Source organism: Thunnus maccoyii, chromosome 23 (assembly GCF_910596095.1).
Source record: "Thunnus maccoyii chromosome 23, fThuMac1.1, whole genome shotgun sequence".
Taxonomy (NCBI): Eukaryota; Metazoa; Chordata; class Actinopteri; order Scombriformes; family Scombridae; genus Thunnus; species Thunnus maccoyii.
The window spans coordinates 19,458,973-19,474,976 of record NC_056555.1 but is presented as its reverse complement, the minus strand read 5'-3'; the positions used below and the strand labels follow the sequence as shown (position 1 = coordinate 19,474,976).

At 42.5% G+C, this 16,004-nt stretch overlaps 2 protein-coding genes across 5 annotated transcripts in view; one reads left to right on the top strand and one right to left on the bottom strand.

Moving 5' to 3' along the window:
* Nucleotides 1-591: 591 nt before the first annotated feature.
* Nucleotides 592-1,897, top strand: ascl1a (achaete-scute family bHLH transcription factor 1a). Its single transcript, XM_042403813.1, has 2 exons — nt 592-1,207; nt 1,332-1,897. Exon 1 carries the CDS (start codon nt 592-594, stop codon nt 1,192-1,194), a length of 603 nt encoding a protein of 200 aa, XP_042259747.1. The 3' UTR covers nt 1,195-1,207; nt 1,332-1,897.
* A 2,645-nt stretch (nt 1,898-4,542) lies between these two features.
* LOC121890373 overlaps nt 4,543-16,004 on the bottom strand; it is a 64,814-nt gene continuing 53,352 nt past the window's right edge. For 3 of the 4 annotated variants that reach the window (XM_042402557.1, XM_042402559.1, XM_042402558.1), the window contains 5 exons: nt 12,095-12,165; nt 10,986-11,096; nt 10,791-10,888; nt 7,823-7,892; nt 4,543-6,847 (listed from right to left, as the gene is read on the bottom strand). In XM_042402557.1, coding sequence (XP_042258491.1) covers nt 6,596-6,847; nt 7,823-7,892; nt 10,791-10,888; nt 10,986-11,096; nt 12,095-12,165 — 602 coding nt within the window. In that variant the 3' untranslated portion in view covers nt 4,543-6,595. Of the gene's footprint in view, nt 6,848-7,822; nt 7,893-9,224; nt 9,425-10,790; nt 10,889-10,985; nt 11,097-12,094; nt 12,166-16,004 lie in introns of those variants that run through there. The other variant, XM_042402560.1, reaches the window with a different exon arrangement.

Sequence of the window (16,004 nt, the reverse complement as noted above, 5' to 3'; positions counted from 1 at the left end):
AGATCTCTAAATGCCCTCATAAATCTTTCTCAGTTATATTTATCTTATCTGTATAGGCTTAATGACGGACACTTTGATAAAAGTGGCGCTCTTTAAAAAAAAAAAAAAGAACAGTCTGGTTTGGCATAAAACACTCAAGTTTACTGTTCATGACACGCGCTGACATTGTTGTTCACATCTTGTCCTCCGTGTTGGAAACTTTCCTCTGTGCTGTGCCGCACACCTAACTGACACCCGTGATAGATAGAAAGAAAGAAAAAAAAACCCCTCACCGCTGACTGTTTGTTTAGTGCTTCAAGTGGCACGCGTCCGGCGCGCGCAACGCACCGGCACCGGGGCAGGAGCCCTAGGTGAATCCACGCGACCGGAGGGCGTGGCCATCCCCCCATCCAAACGTATTGAAAAGCAGTGGCGTCTTTCCTCGAGGACTCAGTGCAGCTTTGAGGAGCGCGCGAGGCAGCAGCCCAGCGGACTGCCCCCACTGAAACAAGTGCGCGTCAAGCGGCCACACCACGTGAACGGCACGAGCGGGACGCACCGCCTCAAGACTTTGCGATTCTTTTAAAGTTTGTGTTTTTTTTTTTACTGTGAATGGACCACACAGCCAAGATGGAAATTAACATCAGCCAGCAGCAGCTGATGCCGCCCGCTTGTTTCTTTTCCACCGCAGCGGCGCAAAGCATCCAGTTGAGCCCGAGCGGCAGCAGCCAAGGCAGCGGGAAGTCTGTGTCCAAGCAGCCCAAGAGGCAACGCTCTTCATCGCCGGAGCTGCTGCGGTGCAAGCGGAGGCTGAATTTCGCGGGTTTTGGCTACACTCTGCCTCAGCAGCAGCCGCACGCAGTAGCCCGGAGGAATGAGAGGGAGCGCAACCGGGTGAAACTGGTCAACAACGGCTTCGCCACTCTCCGGGAGCACGTCCCCAACGGCGCCGCCAACAAGAAGATGAGCAAAGTGGAAACGCTGCGCTCAGCCGTGGAGTACATCCGCGCCCTACAGCAGCTACTAGACGAGCACGACGCGGTGAGCGCGGCGTTTCAGTCCGGCGTCTTGTCGCCCACCATGTCGCAGGGATACTCCGCTGACATGAACTCCATGGCAGGTTCACCGGTGTCGTCCTACTCCTCCGACGAGGGTTCCTACGACCCCCTCAGTCCAGAGGAGCAGGAACTGCTAGACTTCACCAACTGGTTCTGAGCATCTATATAAGGTAAGAACAGACTTAAAGATGTCCAAGTCACCATCAGACACTTTGACTTAAAAACATTCGTGATAAACATTTTGAACAGTGATTAACCCTCCTATTCTTCTTCTTCTTCTTCTTCTTCTCGCAGAAATATGGATCAACTCAATTTACTGTTGTCGTGCGCTTGGGATGGTCCCGGAGGAGGCAAGGTGTCCTCAAGAACAAGATGCACTGACTACGCGTCCTTAAAGCCCGGTCCTCCCAGACAGACAGACAGACAGATAGACAGACAGAAACGGCCTTAACGTCCTGAAAACTTGGGAAAATCAGGCCCGAGATCAGCGCCAAAGGATTACAGGAAGACGGGTCTCCTGACAGCGTGGGAATCCAAGCTTCTGTGCATTTGCCCATGATAAACAAAAAAAAAACCCTAAAGTGAACTAATGCTCCTCAGCAGCACATTAAAAACATTATTTAATACGTTGCTCTTCAACTATGCTAAATCCAATCACAGAACACCAACCCTTTGGTAAACCTCTCAGACGTTTAATTCAGAAAATGCTTCCAAGTCGCGGATTTATTCTATGAAATTCTATATCAAACGCTTTTTTTTGAAATATATTAAAATATTTTTGTATGTAAGAGATTTATAGATGTTTTGTACACATCCTTTTGTATATATTTTGTCTATATATTGCGAAGTTGCTTCTATACCTCCTGCCTATGTAGACGTGTAGTCTATTATTCTCTGGCTCTTCTGTTCATGAGGTTTCCAGAAGGAGTTTGACACTCCGACGTTTTATTCTAGCACCAATGTGTCTTATTTAATAGCAAAACCATGTTATTGCATTATGTCATGAAGTTCACAATGATCAAAAGTTATGCAGCTATTGTCCAAACAGAGCGCAATGGCCATGCATTGTCTCTTTATACTGCCAGCTCTATATTGTCTTCACATAAACAGATGTTGGAAAAAGAAGTCTTATAACCATATTTTCTACACTCTAGTCCAAGAATAAAATGATTTGCTACTGAATTATTTTCATGTCTTATTTTTTTTTTGGGTGTAATGAAAGGAGGGAAAGACACTTTTGGTTACAGCTTTCAAAATGTGGTCAGTAAGAAGCTGAGGGAAAGGGAAAGGGAAAGGGAAAGGGAGGGGGAATGATGAAGCTATATGATGAGATACACACTACACTATGGGGATTTAAAAAAAATGCCATAATTTGATCATGAACAGCGAAAACTGACTTTTACGCACAATTACGCACATTTTACGCACGATATATTTTCTTACTCGTCTTTCGAAATTCAAGACACAGTGACTCCTTACAGCCTGCAGTGACCGGTCACTCGGCTAAGCCCCAATGTCCAACTCAGTCTTCTCTCTTTTGTAATACTGCACAGTATCTACTCAAGAAAAGACCGTTTTTGCGCAAGCGCAAAAAGTAAGTCTGGTAGCACCAGTGCGTGAAATTTAAGCCTTCTCTGTTTAGTTCTACCTCCCCGTAAGAGATTATAAAATTGTAATCTGGTACTACATAAGCAAAGGAACACGCAAATAAGTGTTTCTCTCTCTCTTAAGAGAACGATCTTAAATGAAAAGAAACAAAAGCAGAAATTATGATTAATTACACATTTCTGTCAAGTTAAAACGCCTCATCCTCTCACTCTGAACTAAGAGTGAATGGGTGTATAAAAAGCAAACTGGGTATACATGAAATTACTATCTGTTATGTCCAAACGGACAAACAGGCTCAAAGTTATAAAAAGCACGAGGGTTACACTTTGGAAGAATAAATAATGATAACATATCTGATGATGAAAAGTCTTTATGTTCACCAGGAGTCTCTTTTAAATGAGCAGTTGGAGGGAAAGGTCACATCACCAATAGATTTTTGAAGCGGGGCTTGTGTTTCTGCAAAACTAAGTTTGACAGGTAGGGCGGAGGGTGCAGCCGGACGCGTGTCTGGTTTAATGAGTGAGTGGGGTTTGTATGGTGGTCGAGTGGAGACACAGAGCTGAATTGGCTGATGGCGTGTGCCTCCTGACAGCAGCATGCCGCTGAACACACAACAATCACCACCTGGGAGGAAAAAAAAAAAAAAATCCAGTTCGTGTGTGGCTGAAGATGAGACCGTTTGGCTCGTTTTGTTCTCAAATTCTTTTTTTTTTCCTTGCAATTATTGTAACTCCGAGGAATCAAATCAAATTATGAAATTCAAATATTTGACTCAAATTCTTGGAATTAAAAAAAAAAAAAAAAAAAAAAAAGATTTACAGAGAGAAACAAATTGTAAAGCTTGTGGTGTGTTCAGGGTTCATTGTGTAAGATGCGCGTGCGTGACATCAGTTATACTCAAAGGGAGGGTTCACGGACCACCAGGGGGCCCTGAGCGGGGGCTTGAGGGTCCCATTAAACATGAACAGAGCTGCAACACCATCATTACTCACTGGAAGATAAACAATAGTAAAGACATGCGCATTAGTAAGAATTACTATTTAACTAAGAGTTTTATTTTTATCATTATTCTCTGCTTATGTGCAGATCAGTATGCTTAGGAAATAAAACAAAGTCAACCCATTTATTAAAGACACAACCCTCCATCCAGATATAAACATAAGGGATGTTCCACCTCCAAAATACAGGATTGAAACCTGCTGTCACTCCCAAACTGATTGACAGGCTTTTTCATTCATAAATCTAATTTTCAAAGTGTTTTCTGAAGGAATTAAAGTTTTATTCACAATATGAATATTTGTAAAACAGCATTGAAGTTGGCCCACACTTTCAAATACAATAAACTGACAACAATGTTGCTTTTCTAGAACTATAAATAGTCTATATTTGATAGCAAATTCTTCAGTTATACAGTATATATGAATATACAGTATCTTAAATATATATGAAAAAGAAAATTACTGATTGGTCTTTTAACATGACACCCTGCATATTTTATTTATCTGATTCATTTAGACAAACACAATGCAAAACAAACGTCTCATATAGAATAAGATTCTACAAATCAAAAATATAATAGACACATTGAAATACACATAAGATAGAACAATGTAACCAAACATACTTTCAACCTCCACAGTACAGACAACACGAGGTAATGTTGTTTTCGCTTCAAGATGCATTTACTGCAACCTGCAGAAAACATTTAGTTCTTTTGTCCAACTGAGTACAAGATTCTTACATAGTCGACACACTTTGAACAGGAAATCACTGTCTGAACAGACGCTGATGATAGATTGTTGAGACATTTCAGTGGGGGTTTCTTCTTATTTGCAAACAGCTATTTAGGGTTAAATTTTTTTATCTCTTTGGTTGCAGAGGCCAGAGAGCACACAGAGAACTCTTGGGATAACGTTCAAGACATTAGAGACGAATATATTCTCAGAGCTGCTGTTGTTATTTTAAAACAGTGATAAAACCATCTGGCACAGGATGCACAGGTAGAGATAATTTCCCAACAGCTTAGCAAGAGAATTACCTTGTTAAGGTTCTCAGTCTGTTTTAACCACATGGTGGTAACAGTCTTAAAGGTCACAGTAAGGAGGGCACTGCAGCTGAGAGAGGAGAAGGTGAAAAACAGGGAACGACATGTAAGAGGGACATTTTATTTAACATCAAAGTGAGGTTTAAGTCTGTTTCTAATAGTTTTTAATTCAATAGTAGAATTGCATAATGCAGTAATTTTAAAAGAAACTTTACATAACATTTTTTTCTTTTCGTTCTGGGCTGTAAATGATGGCATATGCTGCTTACAGAACGTCCCTGATCTAACAGTCCTGGTTTGCTGCCTGTCAGAGCCCATTATGTTTTCCTCCGTGGCGGTCTGTCAAGCGTGCACACACCGCAGGAGAGCACGGCCATATCTAATTGGCAAAGCTGAGGCAAAACAATGGCTCGAACTATATTAGTTGAATATCTTATTGAACATCATTCGTCAGTGTTGATTAAGTCGGATAGAACTGGACAACAGTCTATCTCTGTGGCTATGTTTGCTCAAATATTGTTTTTTTTTTTTACTTCTGGACTATAAGCAGTTGTTGCATCAGCAAATTTACATGAACCCCGCCAACCAGCCCCCCCCCCTCTCCACCCCCAGAGCAGTGTGTCAGATCAATTTTGTAAAGAAGGTTGAGAGTTTTCATCCAGTGCTCACTGATACAATAGTTGTGTGGTGGGTTTGCAGTGTTGCTCAGTGAGCAGTTGTTGTAGTGGAAGAGTTCAGGGCAGTTCAGGACCATAGACAGCACTTCACAGCTCTGTCAAATGGTCCATGTGCTCAACAGCAACAAAAAAACTCCCCATCAACTTAATATTGCCTCTCCTTGTAGGGTTTTCTATACACATCTGTCATTATCCTATCATGATCTTTAATGATCAAAATATTATCAATGTGAGGAGGGACGGTAAAGCGTTCTATATGCACTGTTGTTCAAAGAGGCGAACAAATACGTTGGCAAAATAGTCACATTAATCCGCAGGTAGACGCCATCTTTGTGCATGAAATAAATCGTTGTTAAGACCAATTTTACAATCAACACTTTGATTGAACTTTTGGTGATGTATTAGAATGCAAATCCTGTAGAAAAAAGTAAATTCTGCACATGTTATGTTGATGTAAAGTGACTCAGTGTTAAAGGTTTATTACCAAGTATTTCAATAGATTTTAAGGTTTTAATCAAATCAGAAGTATTCTTCAAAAGCGAAGGAAGAGACATAACTTGAGTTTTTAAGAAGAAGTTGACAAAGATGGAGAATTAACAGCATTGTTATGTGTTTTATTCGGTGTATATTATGTCAGCGGTGATAAGATGATCTACCTTCATGAAATCAGGTTCTTTTTAGCATTTTCACAACTGTATGAAATATATTCATTGCAAAGACACTTGCTTGATCTGATCTTAATTTTGTATAGAGCAGGGTGCAGATTAACTTCTGTCATAATAGGAAAAGTTCATTACAACTGTTGCTCCACCTTTGTTAAAGTCATTTTAAATTTCTAATAGAGCTTGCCTCTTGTCTTTTATTAAAAGCATGTAAAATAACAAAGTGCATTTTACTTCAAAAGCGTCTTGCGTTTGAGATGCAAGAGACTGATTTCTTTTGCTTTGGAACAACAGTTATAACTGAATGCTTCACATCATCTTTTCCTTCCACAGATTGGTCTCTGGCGTAGATGTACAGCTCTGTTTCACTTTCAATTATGACTTCTCCAGAATCAGCTTGCTTGATATTCTGATCATTAAAGATCATGATAGGATAATGACTTCCCTTTTAAGGTGGAAATGATTTCAGTGTCTTTGATTCAAACCTTCTCTGTTAGTCAGGTATTACCTTTGTACACAAGACTTCATCTCTGATAATGGCAGTTCAGTTCAGTGCGGTGGCTGAGGTCAGAGGTTGCTGGAGTCATCTAGAGGGTTGGAGATGACCGACTTGTGAATGAGCATGAAGAGGGGCAGGTAGGCCAGGAAGTCCAGCAGGTCGAGGGGGGGAATGTGCTGGAGCTCCAGTCTTATGGCTGCCTCCTGCTCCAGATGGATTCCCCCGGCCTTCAGCTCCAAAAGCAGCTGCTCGGCACTGATGAAGCCCTGCTGAGTACCGACCTCCCCTCTCTGCTCCTCCAGGAGGAACAGGAATAGTTGCTGCAGGAGTCATAATAATAATAATTATACACATAAATAAGGTTTGAAACAAGGAAAACTGGCTCTGGACTTGTTGTCCGCACAGTTGTGAATGTGTGGGTGCACGTGTGAGTGTGTTATTGTGTGTGTGTGCTCTTCGGGGTAGCCTCAGATTACCTCAGCCTGTTTCTAGTCTTGTTTGAGTGCACCTGTTTGCACAGTTAATGCAGTCTAGGTAATAATTGCTGTGGGTTTTGGAGGAGGGGTGTGGGAGGTGGTGGTGGTGGGGGGAATAATCCTTCTGGCAATTAGCCCATTTCCCCCTCCAACCTCTCCAGTTAACAACCCTATCCCTAACAGCTCTATAATTACAAAGCCTCCCCTACCTGGCCAAGGGCTCAGTTTCCACACCCATGACCACAGGCTTTCATGTTCCTTCTGCCTTTCAGTTGCTCACTACTTCCTTGTATGAATGAGGGCCGGGCCGGCTTGTGAGCGGCCAGCTGCTAGGCTAGTCCCGGTCCATCTGAGATGAGCCGTGTGTCTCAGGCTGATTACAGGGCTGGGCGGAGTGGACGGCATGTTCACTGCTGGGCACTTTAATGAGATTAAGGCTGTGCTAATCTATGAAAAGGGAAAAGCACCCCTCTCTTTCTCTCTCTGGCTTGCTTCCCTCATTTCTATGCATGAGGGCTGAGTGGCTTTCATAAAAAAAAAAGCTAGCTTTACAAAGCATGCTTTGGAATTGCTCTTCAAAGTGTTTACCAGTATTTATTTCATTATAATTATACCCGCAGAGCCATGAAAGAGAGACGGAGGTGGTGTTTGTGGCGTGAATGTGGCTAATGTGGGAGTTAATCTGATGTTGCATGGAGGTAATCAAGTGTACCTTGTGCAAACAAATCTGAGAGTATGAAAATGTGGTGGCGAGGTCTTCCCTGCACATCAGCACGCCAGCAACATTTACAACAAATACAAGCCAAACCATGACTTTACCTTCGCTTTAAAGAGCCTCACTTCAAGAGAACGGAAGTCCATGTTGTTGATAAGTGATCTCATAAAATCACTGTAAGAAAAAAAACAAAACAACCATCAAAATAATACCATTAACTGCTAAAAGTTGTCTATACAAAGAGCATATAAGAAGTTTTTTTAAAAAGCATTTTGTGACACACAATCAAAAAAAAGTTTATTTGTCATATCAATGTAAAATGTGTACAAAATAAGATGATCCGGGGGTCGGCCTCAGATGACAGCCTTAGGTCAGTCTGGTTGCCATGGCGGGTGATTTTTGGCGGGTTCGTCCCATGCGATGTTGTGTTTGGAGAGACGTGATGGTAAAGTGTTCTGAGCCCATTGTGGTTGCTCACAGTGGCCTAGCTGCCAAACAATGCGTGGGCACACGGGGACATCCCGCCACAGTAACGGATAAAACTGCTGTGGTTTTGGGACGGTGGGTGTAGGGGGGGTGGGGGTGGGGGGAGCTGGAGCAGGGTGAGCGGGGTTCGTGTGGAGGTTTGAGGAGGGGAATAAGCGACCGGGGCACACTCTGGTGCAATGTGACCACTCGCAGACCGATAAAATCTAGGTCCACTCGGATAATTAGAGGGAGACACAACCGATTGTGTTGGGACAGACCTCTCCTGTCCAGCGTGTGGCACAGCGACGGTCGTCCCTTCTCTAATGAGCGCCCGGTGTTAATGAGCCCCTCCTCATCGTGCGCTCAATGGCCTGTTAGAGCGAAGAATGGCCAAGCGCTAGGCCATCGAGTGCAATGCACGCCTGAGTGCTCCCTGTGCCGTGATTGGCCCTTGTCCTCCAACCACGGTGCAGGCAGGGGCTTGATGGGGATGAAGCGAGACAGGGCAGCTAATGATCATTAATTGCACTTGGTTTGCAGTAAAAGAGTCCAAATGCTGGTGTGCTAAGGACACTGGCGTGATAATGGCTAGCGTAAACTAGGGGCTAGGGGACCGGTGATGGACTGCAGGGAGGATAATAGCAGCCTAACCCATTTTCTTTTGTTGGCCCTCCTCTGGCACCCTGCTGAGGCCAACACAGCAGCCTTCTCGCTTACGTAATGCCAAAAAATTTGGCGGTCTCCTCGTTGGGGAGGTGCGCGGGGGGTGCTGGGTTGCAAACATATTCTGACCTAGTTTGATTTGACAGAATTGAGAGTTGTTTTGGGATATTTTAGAGCGGGCTGCAGTGACGCTGTGCTATAAAGGGAAACTCTCCGGAGGAGGAGGCACATGTATTGTTTGACAGTTAATGTGGCGGGGAATGAGTCTAGGTTGTGCTGTTTCATGTTTTCCCTGACATACTGAATTAGCGCTCCTTCGCTCACTGACTCATTTAGTCTGGTGAATTTCCAGGAACGAGGAGACTTACTGTAACTCTCAGCGCACGCATGCATGCTCACAAACCCAGAGGGACCACAGTGGTGATGAGCACGACCGGTGCGGCTCCACTGATGCTGTTTGGGAATCCTGTGTGGCAATGTGCTTCTTGGCAGATCATGTGACTTGCCCTGAGGGAATGCGGCGCTGTGTGAGGTGGACTTGTCAGGGAGCACAATGCTACACAGGGACAGATGGGCTGAGTCAAGGGCCAAAACAGCATGGCACAGAGGGTGAGAGGGAGGCAACAAGAGAGTCGGGGGAGATGAGAGAGATGACGGGGACGGACAGTTAAAGTTGAAAAGAAGAGAGAGGAGTGTGAGCGGGGGGAAGGGTGCAATTAGTGTGAAGTAAAACTGGAAGAAAAAGAGATATATATATATATAAATGTGGGATACACCTTCTCAGATTTCAAAGCCTTACATGATCAGAAAGGCTGATTGTGTAACTACTGTTGCAGCTCATTTCTAAGCTAGGATTAGAGACAACAGGATTAAGTGAAACAGGTAAGAGGATCAATTTAGTTCAGTTGGGATGAGATGACAGAAGGATGCTATTGTTTTCTCCTTGTTTAGGTGGTGGTATTATGAATGCTGATCTTCTCTCTTCGTATTTAAATTGCAAGAAGGAGTTTTGTGAAAAGAGGTTTAATATGGACATTCATTATCATTACTATAATTGCCTCTATACAGAGCAGACACCCTGGTCTTTCTGTGCCAGTGAGTCAGTCAGTCTACAGGCCTCCTCTAATACAGAACACAAAGGGCTGGCCGTAAATCAGAAGACCCATGACCCTGGCCCTGTCCTCGCTGAGAGGGAGCTCTCACTCTGGGGTGAGGGCTTTGGGAGCAGGCCTTGACCCTCAGGGACCTCCGGAGTAGGCTTGGCTCCACACACTCCTGTCTGTAGGAAGCTATAAACCCCAGGGCAGGAGCAAAAAAAAAAAGCGCTGTGTGTGGGAATCTGCAGCATATGGGGCATAATGTAGTGACACAAGGACGCTGAGGCCAATTGAATCAGAGTGATGGTTTTCTGTCTGCACAGGGTTCAAGCCATGTTTTAGCTCCATAAAAAAAATCTATAAAATGTCAGAAAACAGTGAAAAATGCCAATCTCAGGGTCCAGGATCTTCACTGCAAAAACCTTGTTCTTACAAAGTCTGTTTTGTATTATATTTGAGTCCTTTAAGCATTAATATCCACTATTTTCTAAAAGCAAGTCATGATTTTAGTGCTGCAACCTGCTTTATTCATTTATGTTTGAAGATAAAGACAGTTATCTCTAGATTTCTATTGGGTTGAAATATTCTTATTGCACTGAAAAATTAGGTTTTAAGAGGCAATAATGGACAGAAATGGCTTCATAAGAGAGATTTCTTATGGTGGTCTACCCTCAAACATCATATAAAATGTGACGAGAAGAAGATCAAAGAGAACCCCACACACAACGACAAAATCGCTGGAACAGACTTGCGTATACACTCTTATTCTTATTTATGGCAGGTCAGTGACTCCTCTTCCGGCTTCATTGAGAAGTGTGGAGTGTGTCTGTTGTCTGTCACTTACTCCATGGTGGCTATTTTCTGTGCCAGGCTAGCAATCACAGCAAAGAGTCTCAAGTCCACGAGCCCATCTCTCACCCTGAAGTCCACCATCTCCAGGATCTGAAAAAGATTCGACAATCAAACCTTTTAATGTGACAGTGTGTGTGCGTGTTTGAATGAGTATATGCATGTGTACATATATAAAGTAAAGGCAAACCCTGTAGACGTAAATCTCTTCTTCGTCAGACAGCAGCTCAGGTGGGATGATGTTTTTAATAGCAAGTAGAACCTGAAGGCAGGAGATGTAGCCATCACCATCACTGTCCTCCTGCAAATAAAGAACATCATCATCATCTAGAGCTGAAACAATGAATCAATGAATCCAGTTATTTAATTATTTCTAAAGCAAAATGTGAATAAATGTTAATATTTGCTGGTTTTCATAGTCTATGATTGTTAATTGAATAACTTTGGTTTTGGTTTACTGGTTGGACAAAACAAGTCATTTTATTGCGGCAACTGTTCTGGGAAATTATGATGGACTTTCCTTTAAAGGGGACATACAGTATCATGCACATTTCCAGGTATACATCTATATTCTGGGGCTCTGCTGGAACATCACTGCATGATTTACACTTAAAAAAACTCCTTATTTATCTTATAGTGGCCCTTTATGCAGCCCCTCAGTTCAGCCTCTGTCTGAAACAGGCCGTCTTAGCTCCTGTCTCTTTAAGGCCCTCCTCTATTCTGATTGGTCAGCTTCAGGAAGCTCTGGAGGCTACGTAAACAAACAATAGCAGTATAGGATTTCACTTCTTTTTTTTGTTCTTGACTCAAAATAGAAACTTCTCAAGTACATCCGTACATGTTCGAGCCCAAACAACATGAACAGTCTTAGCAACAAACTTAGCAACAAAGGCTACGGAACAGACAGCCATTTGTGGTCATACGTGACCGATCTGACATCATCACGAGGAGGAAGTAGAGGTCACTTTGCAAACAAAGTGTTCAGGGTCGGCTGAAGTCCTGGCTTTTGACTTGCAGGGAGCATTTTTGCATACGTTAACCTCAAATTTTGCATCTTTAACCACGTTTAACATCCAACATCATAACAGTATATAAATAACAGAAAATCCCAAAAAGCTTGATATGTCCCCTTTAATATCTTCTGACAATTTGTAGACCAAATGATGAATCAATGATCATAATAATCTCCCTGGAGTCATTATTTTTTATAGGGAGTGCAACATATTAGAGTGAGTGAGAGTGAACATCCAAAGCACAGGGAACATACAGTATAAAGGTTCAAAATCCCTTTTCACTTACTGCTTCAAAAGCTCTTTTGTACTCAGCCAGCTTCTCCTGACTGAAAATGCAATACTTTGCCAAGAAGTCGACTGCAAAGAGAAGAGAAAAAGACAAACGTTCAGAGTTTGCAGAATCCATATATGCACTATATACTTTCTGACTGCACACAAACAACCTTTGACAACGTGTTTCTTCTATGTATCAAATGTTACACCACATAAAACAGTGATTTCTAGCTCGAGCAACAATCTCAGGCTGCTGTGCGTGTGTGTGTAGAGTGGATTAGAGCAATATTTCTCCCCTCTGGTAGCACTGGGGTCAGGGAGAGGGGACAATACAGGGTGAGCGGTTCACAGGGCGTCCAATTGGCTGTGATCTGGGGGTGGAGGGGGTGGGGGTGGTGGTGAGAGTGGCACTTAGCTGCTGTGCCTTTTTATGAAGACAGAAAGCGAGATGAATGGATGTCGGAGAAGTATAGTGGTCAAGGCCTTGAAATAAACCACATTATTCTGCTTTTTTCGAGACAAAGATTTACTGTCAGTGAATATTTTGTTGCAAATGAAAACAGCATGAATGGACTGTGAACAGTGACTGGAAATACACTTGGATTGGTCAAAATGATAAAAAAATCAACCTGACATCTAACAACATCTTTCCTAAAAAAGACTTTTGCATTGATTATGTACAAGATCTTGAAATAAGTGACTCATAATCCTCAAACACACTTGTCAAAAGACTCAAAGTTTCACTCGTGTTGATGATAAAAACAGTAGCTTGTTTCTTCAACTTGTGATCATCAATGCAAAAGTCTCAAATATAAAAATGATGATTACATGAAAGGCACAAACTGAGGCTAACCACACCCATGAATATTTCAGTAGCTAAATTTGGGAGTGAGAGAGACTTGGGGAAAAAAAAGGGGGTAGAAAATGGGGGCTTTTAAGCTGCTGCCACTTCAATTTAGGAGATGAGAATGAGTCTACTGAATAATGGATCTATTCATTGGTTTGGAGAAGAAAGAGAAGCAACAGAGTTGATATCAGTCTGGACTTAAACCCCTGGACCTCTGGGGTTTCTCCGCAATAGCAGGGGGCTGTTTGAATCTGCCATTTATCAGCTTAGGCCTAATCAAAACCAGGCCTTCCATGGCCTTGTTCTTTCACATGCAAAATGTTACATTCGCATGTAGTCAACTTGACTTGTTAAAGCTTGATTGATCAAAAAACCTGCAGGGTCGGCTTCGCGCATCTGTTTGCAAATATCTGTGATGAGAAGAAGGCTGCAGCGCCGGGATCTAGAGGCACACATGCAGCCGCTGCTCAGCCTGCATGGGATTTAAAAGTCCTCTCTCTTCAAAAGACACACACACACACACACATGCATTCACACAGTGGCTGGATCAGTGCACTGATCAATCTGCTAAAGTGAGATGGCAGCTTGTGCGACAGAGTGAATGGATCCACTTTCTCTATTTTAGAGCGAGGCTGGCCAAGGTTCACTGGCCATCTGGAACAGAGAGTCCAGCAACACAGATATGATAAATATTTAAAAATGACCCATGCTGGTTTATTTTACTCTATACTGACTGACCAGAACCATGCAGGTGGGTCATCTTTCCTCAGAGGTGGAGAGAAACTAAATACATTTACTCAATTTGGAAGTACTTGTACTTTTCTTGCACATTCTGTACATCTACTTCACTACATTTCATTTACTACTCTACTTTTGACTCATTTTAAAGCCAAACCATGTGATTTTACATGATAAATTCATGATAACATATCACATAACTTTATTATAAACAAGGAAAATGCTTTGTGACTTTGTGCCAACAACCACTAGTTTGATGGAGCACCACATGGATGAACTAAAACTTTAAAATGTTGCTCAGATGTAAAGCATCACCGATGTAAAACGCTCTAAAATGGTCCATTTTGCATAATAAGTACTTCTAACTTGTGATACTTCTTTATTTTGCCAACACATCTGTATTTTTATTCTCTTTTACTGTCACTGGATCATTTTTACAGTATTAAATTGTTACTTTTAAGAAATTCAATACTTCTTTCCCCTCCTGCTACAGTTTTTAATATGCCAAGCCACTTTTTGGTGAAACCTGATTTCAGTTATAAGAATTGATTTTCCAAATTGTTCCCCCTTGATTGTCTGCCTCTCAGCAAAATGAGTGATTATGATGAACTAGACAGAGCACAAACCATCTTGCTTTGCAATAAATAGATAACCGGAGGAATATTTTTGATGAGTTAAACACAAGGAGAGCAGTGGGAGGCCACTGGGACATGATCAGGAGCTTCATGGAGCTGCATCATGTAACTTAGTCATCGTGCTGTTCTGTTTGTTCACACATTTCCATCCATTCATCATCTATTCATCCACTAACTACTGCTTATCCTGTAACAAAATAACAATATGCTGCTTTCAGGTACCAGAACTACAAGTTAAGCAAGCATATGTTGTGTTTTGTTCATACTTAAGTTACAAAAGTTAGTTAAAAAGTTTCAAATACACATATTTCTACTATATATATGCAATCTCCGAACCCATCGGCTGTCTCTCTGATGACAATTTAGCCTCTGGGGGCAACAGCCAATATTTTGGGGCTTCCAGTGTAGCCAGCGGATATCCAGATAACAGATAATGGATTTCTGGGCCAAGACTTCCTCTTTCATGCACCGCTCTACAGTCCGTTTAGCAACTTGAGACGGTCTAGACGATATTTCAGCTAATCTCTGTAAACAGATATATGCATATGAGTGCAGATACATTTTTAAAAAAGCTTATAAAAAGCTAAATTGTCGGGTTCTGAGATTGCATTTCAGCCAATGCATTCTGCCTCTTTTGCTCTCCACATGGTCTATTTAGCTGCATGCAACCAAAGCCCGCTCAAACGTGACTGGTCAATACCACTCCGACAACAAATTGAAACCTTAACATAAAGTAATGAAAAGAAAAAAAATGTGTGATAAATGTGTGGATCAATCTGGTTCAACTTTTCAGGCCCAATTTCATGTGTATTTTTGCAGATGGCTACTGTGTTCAGTACCAGTAATGCTATTCCTGATGCTAATGGTTTCTCAGTGTTATTCTAAATTTATTCACTTTTTCTATTTTCACCAGAGACAAACAGACAGCATTGTAGGGTTTAGCACAAATGTGACTGGGGGCTAAACCATAACCTCTGCTCAGTGATTGTGAAAATCCACCTGAAAAAGAGGTGAAATCATTTGTTTTGATGAAAATATATAATAAAACTAAGATACATTTTATGGCACTTCCTATAATATTCACAATGATGTTAACTTCTTATGATAAACCGCAGAGTAAATGCTGTTCTGTGAATGAAACAGAGTTTAAGTGAGTTCACCCTCAACATCAGCCCTGACTGTGTGCACTGCTGCTCTCTCTGCTGCTGCTGGCCTGCAGTGCAGTGTTGCTGGAGGAGGTCGGGGGCTCCCTGGCTGAGGGGAGCACTCCGTCAGGGAATCAGCTGCACAAAAGGTGCAGTGGAGTGAGAGATTGAGGGAGGAAGCGAAGGCGGGTGGAGGAGCGGGACAAAGCCGAGGCAGTAAAGCCTCCTGCCTGATAGCCTTATCTGATTCCACTCCAGCGCTTGATGGCTTTTTTTCCACCCTGCCTTTAAAGCGCACAGGTTGTGCCTTTGGTGTGAAGCCTAGCAGAAAATGTTAATCAAGAGAGGGACTGTGAAAGGCGAGAGAAAGGGGAGAGTCACTCTGTTGAGGCCATAATCTGTAATGAGACCGAGGCGATTCAGTAGCAATTGAGAGAGGAAGAATGGGGCCATGATGATGATGAGCAGGGAGGTTCACTCTTTCACTGGCGTTTGTTTTTCTGTTTTGTTCCTTTTCTCTTGCAGAGTCACTGCTCGTGCACCGGTCCGCGGGCTGCA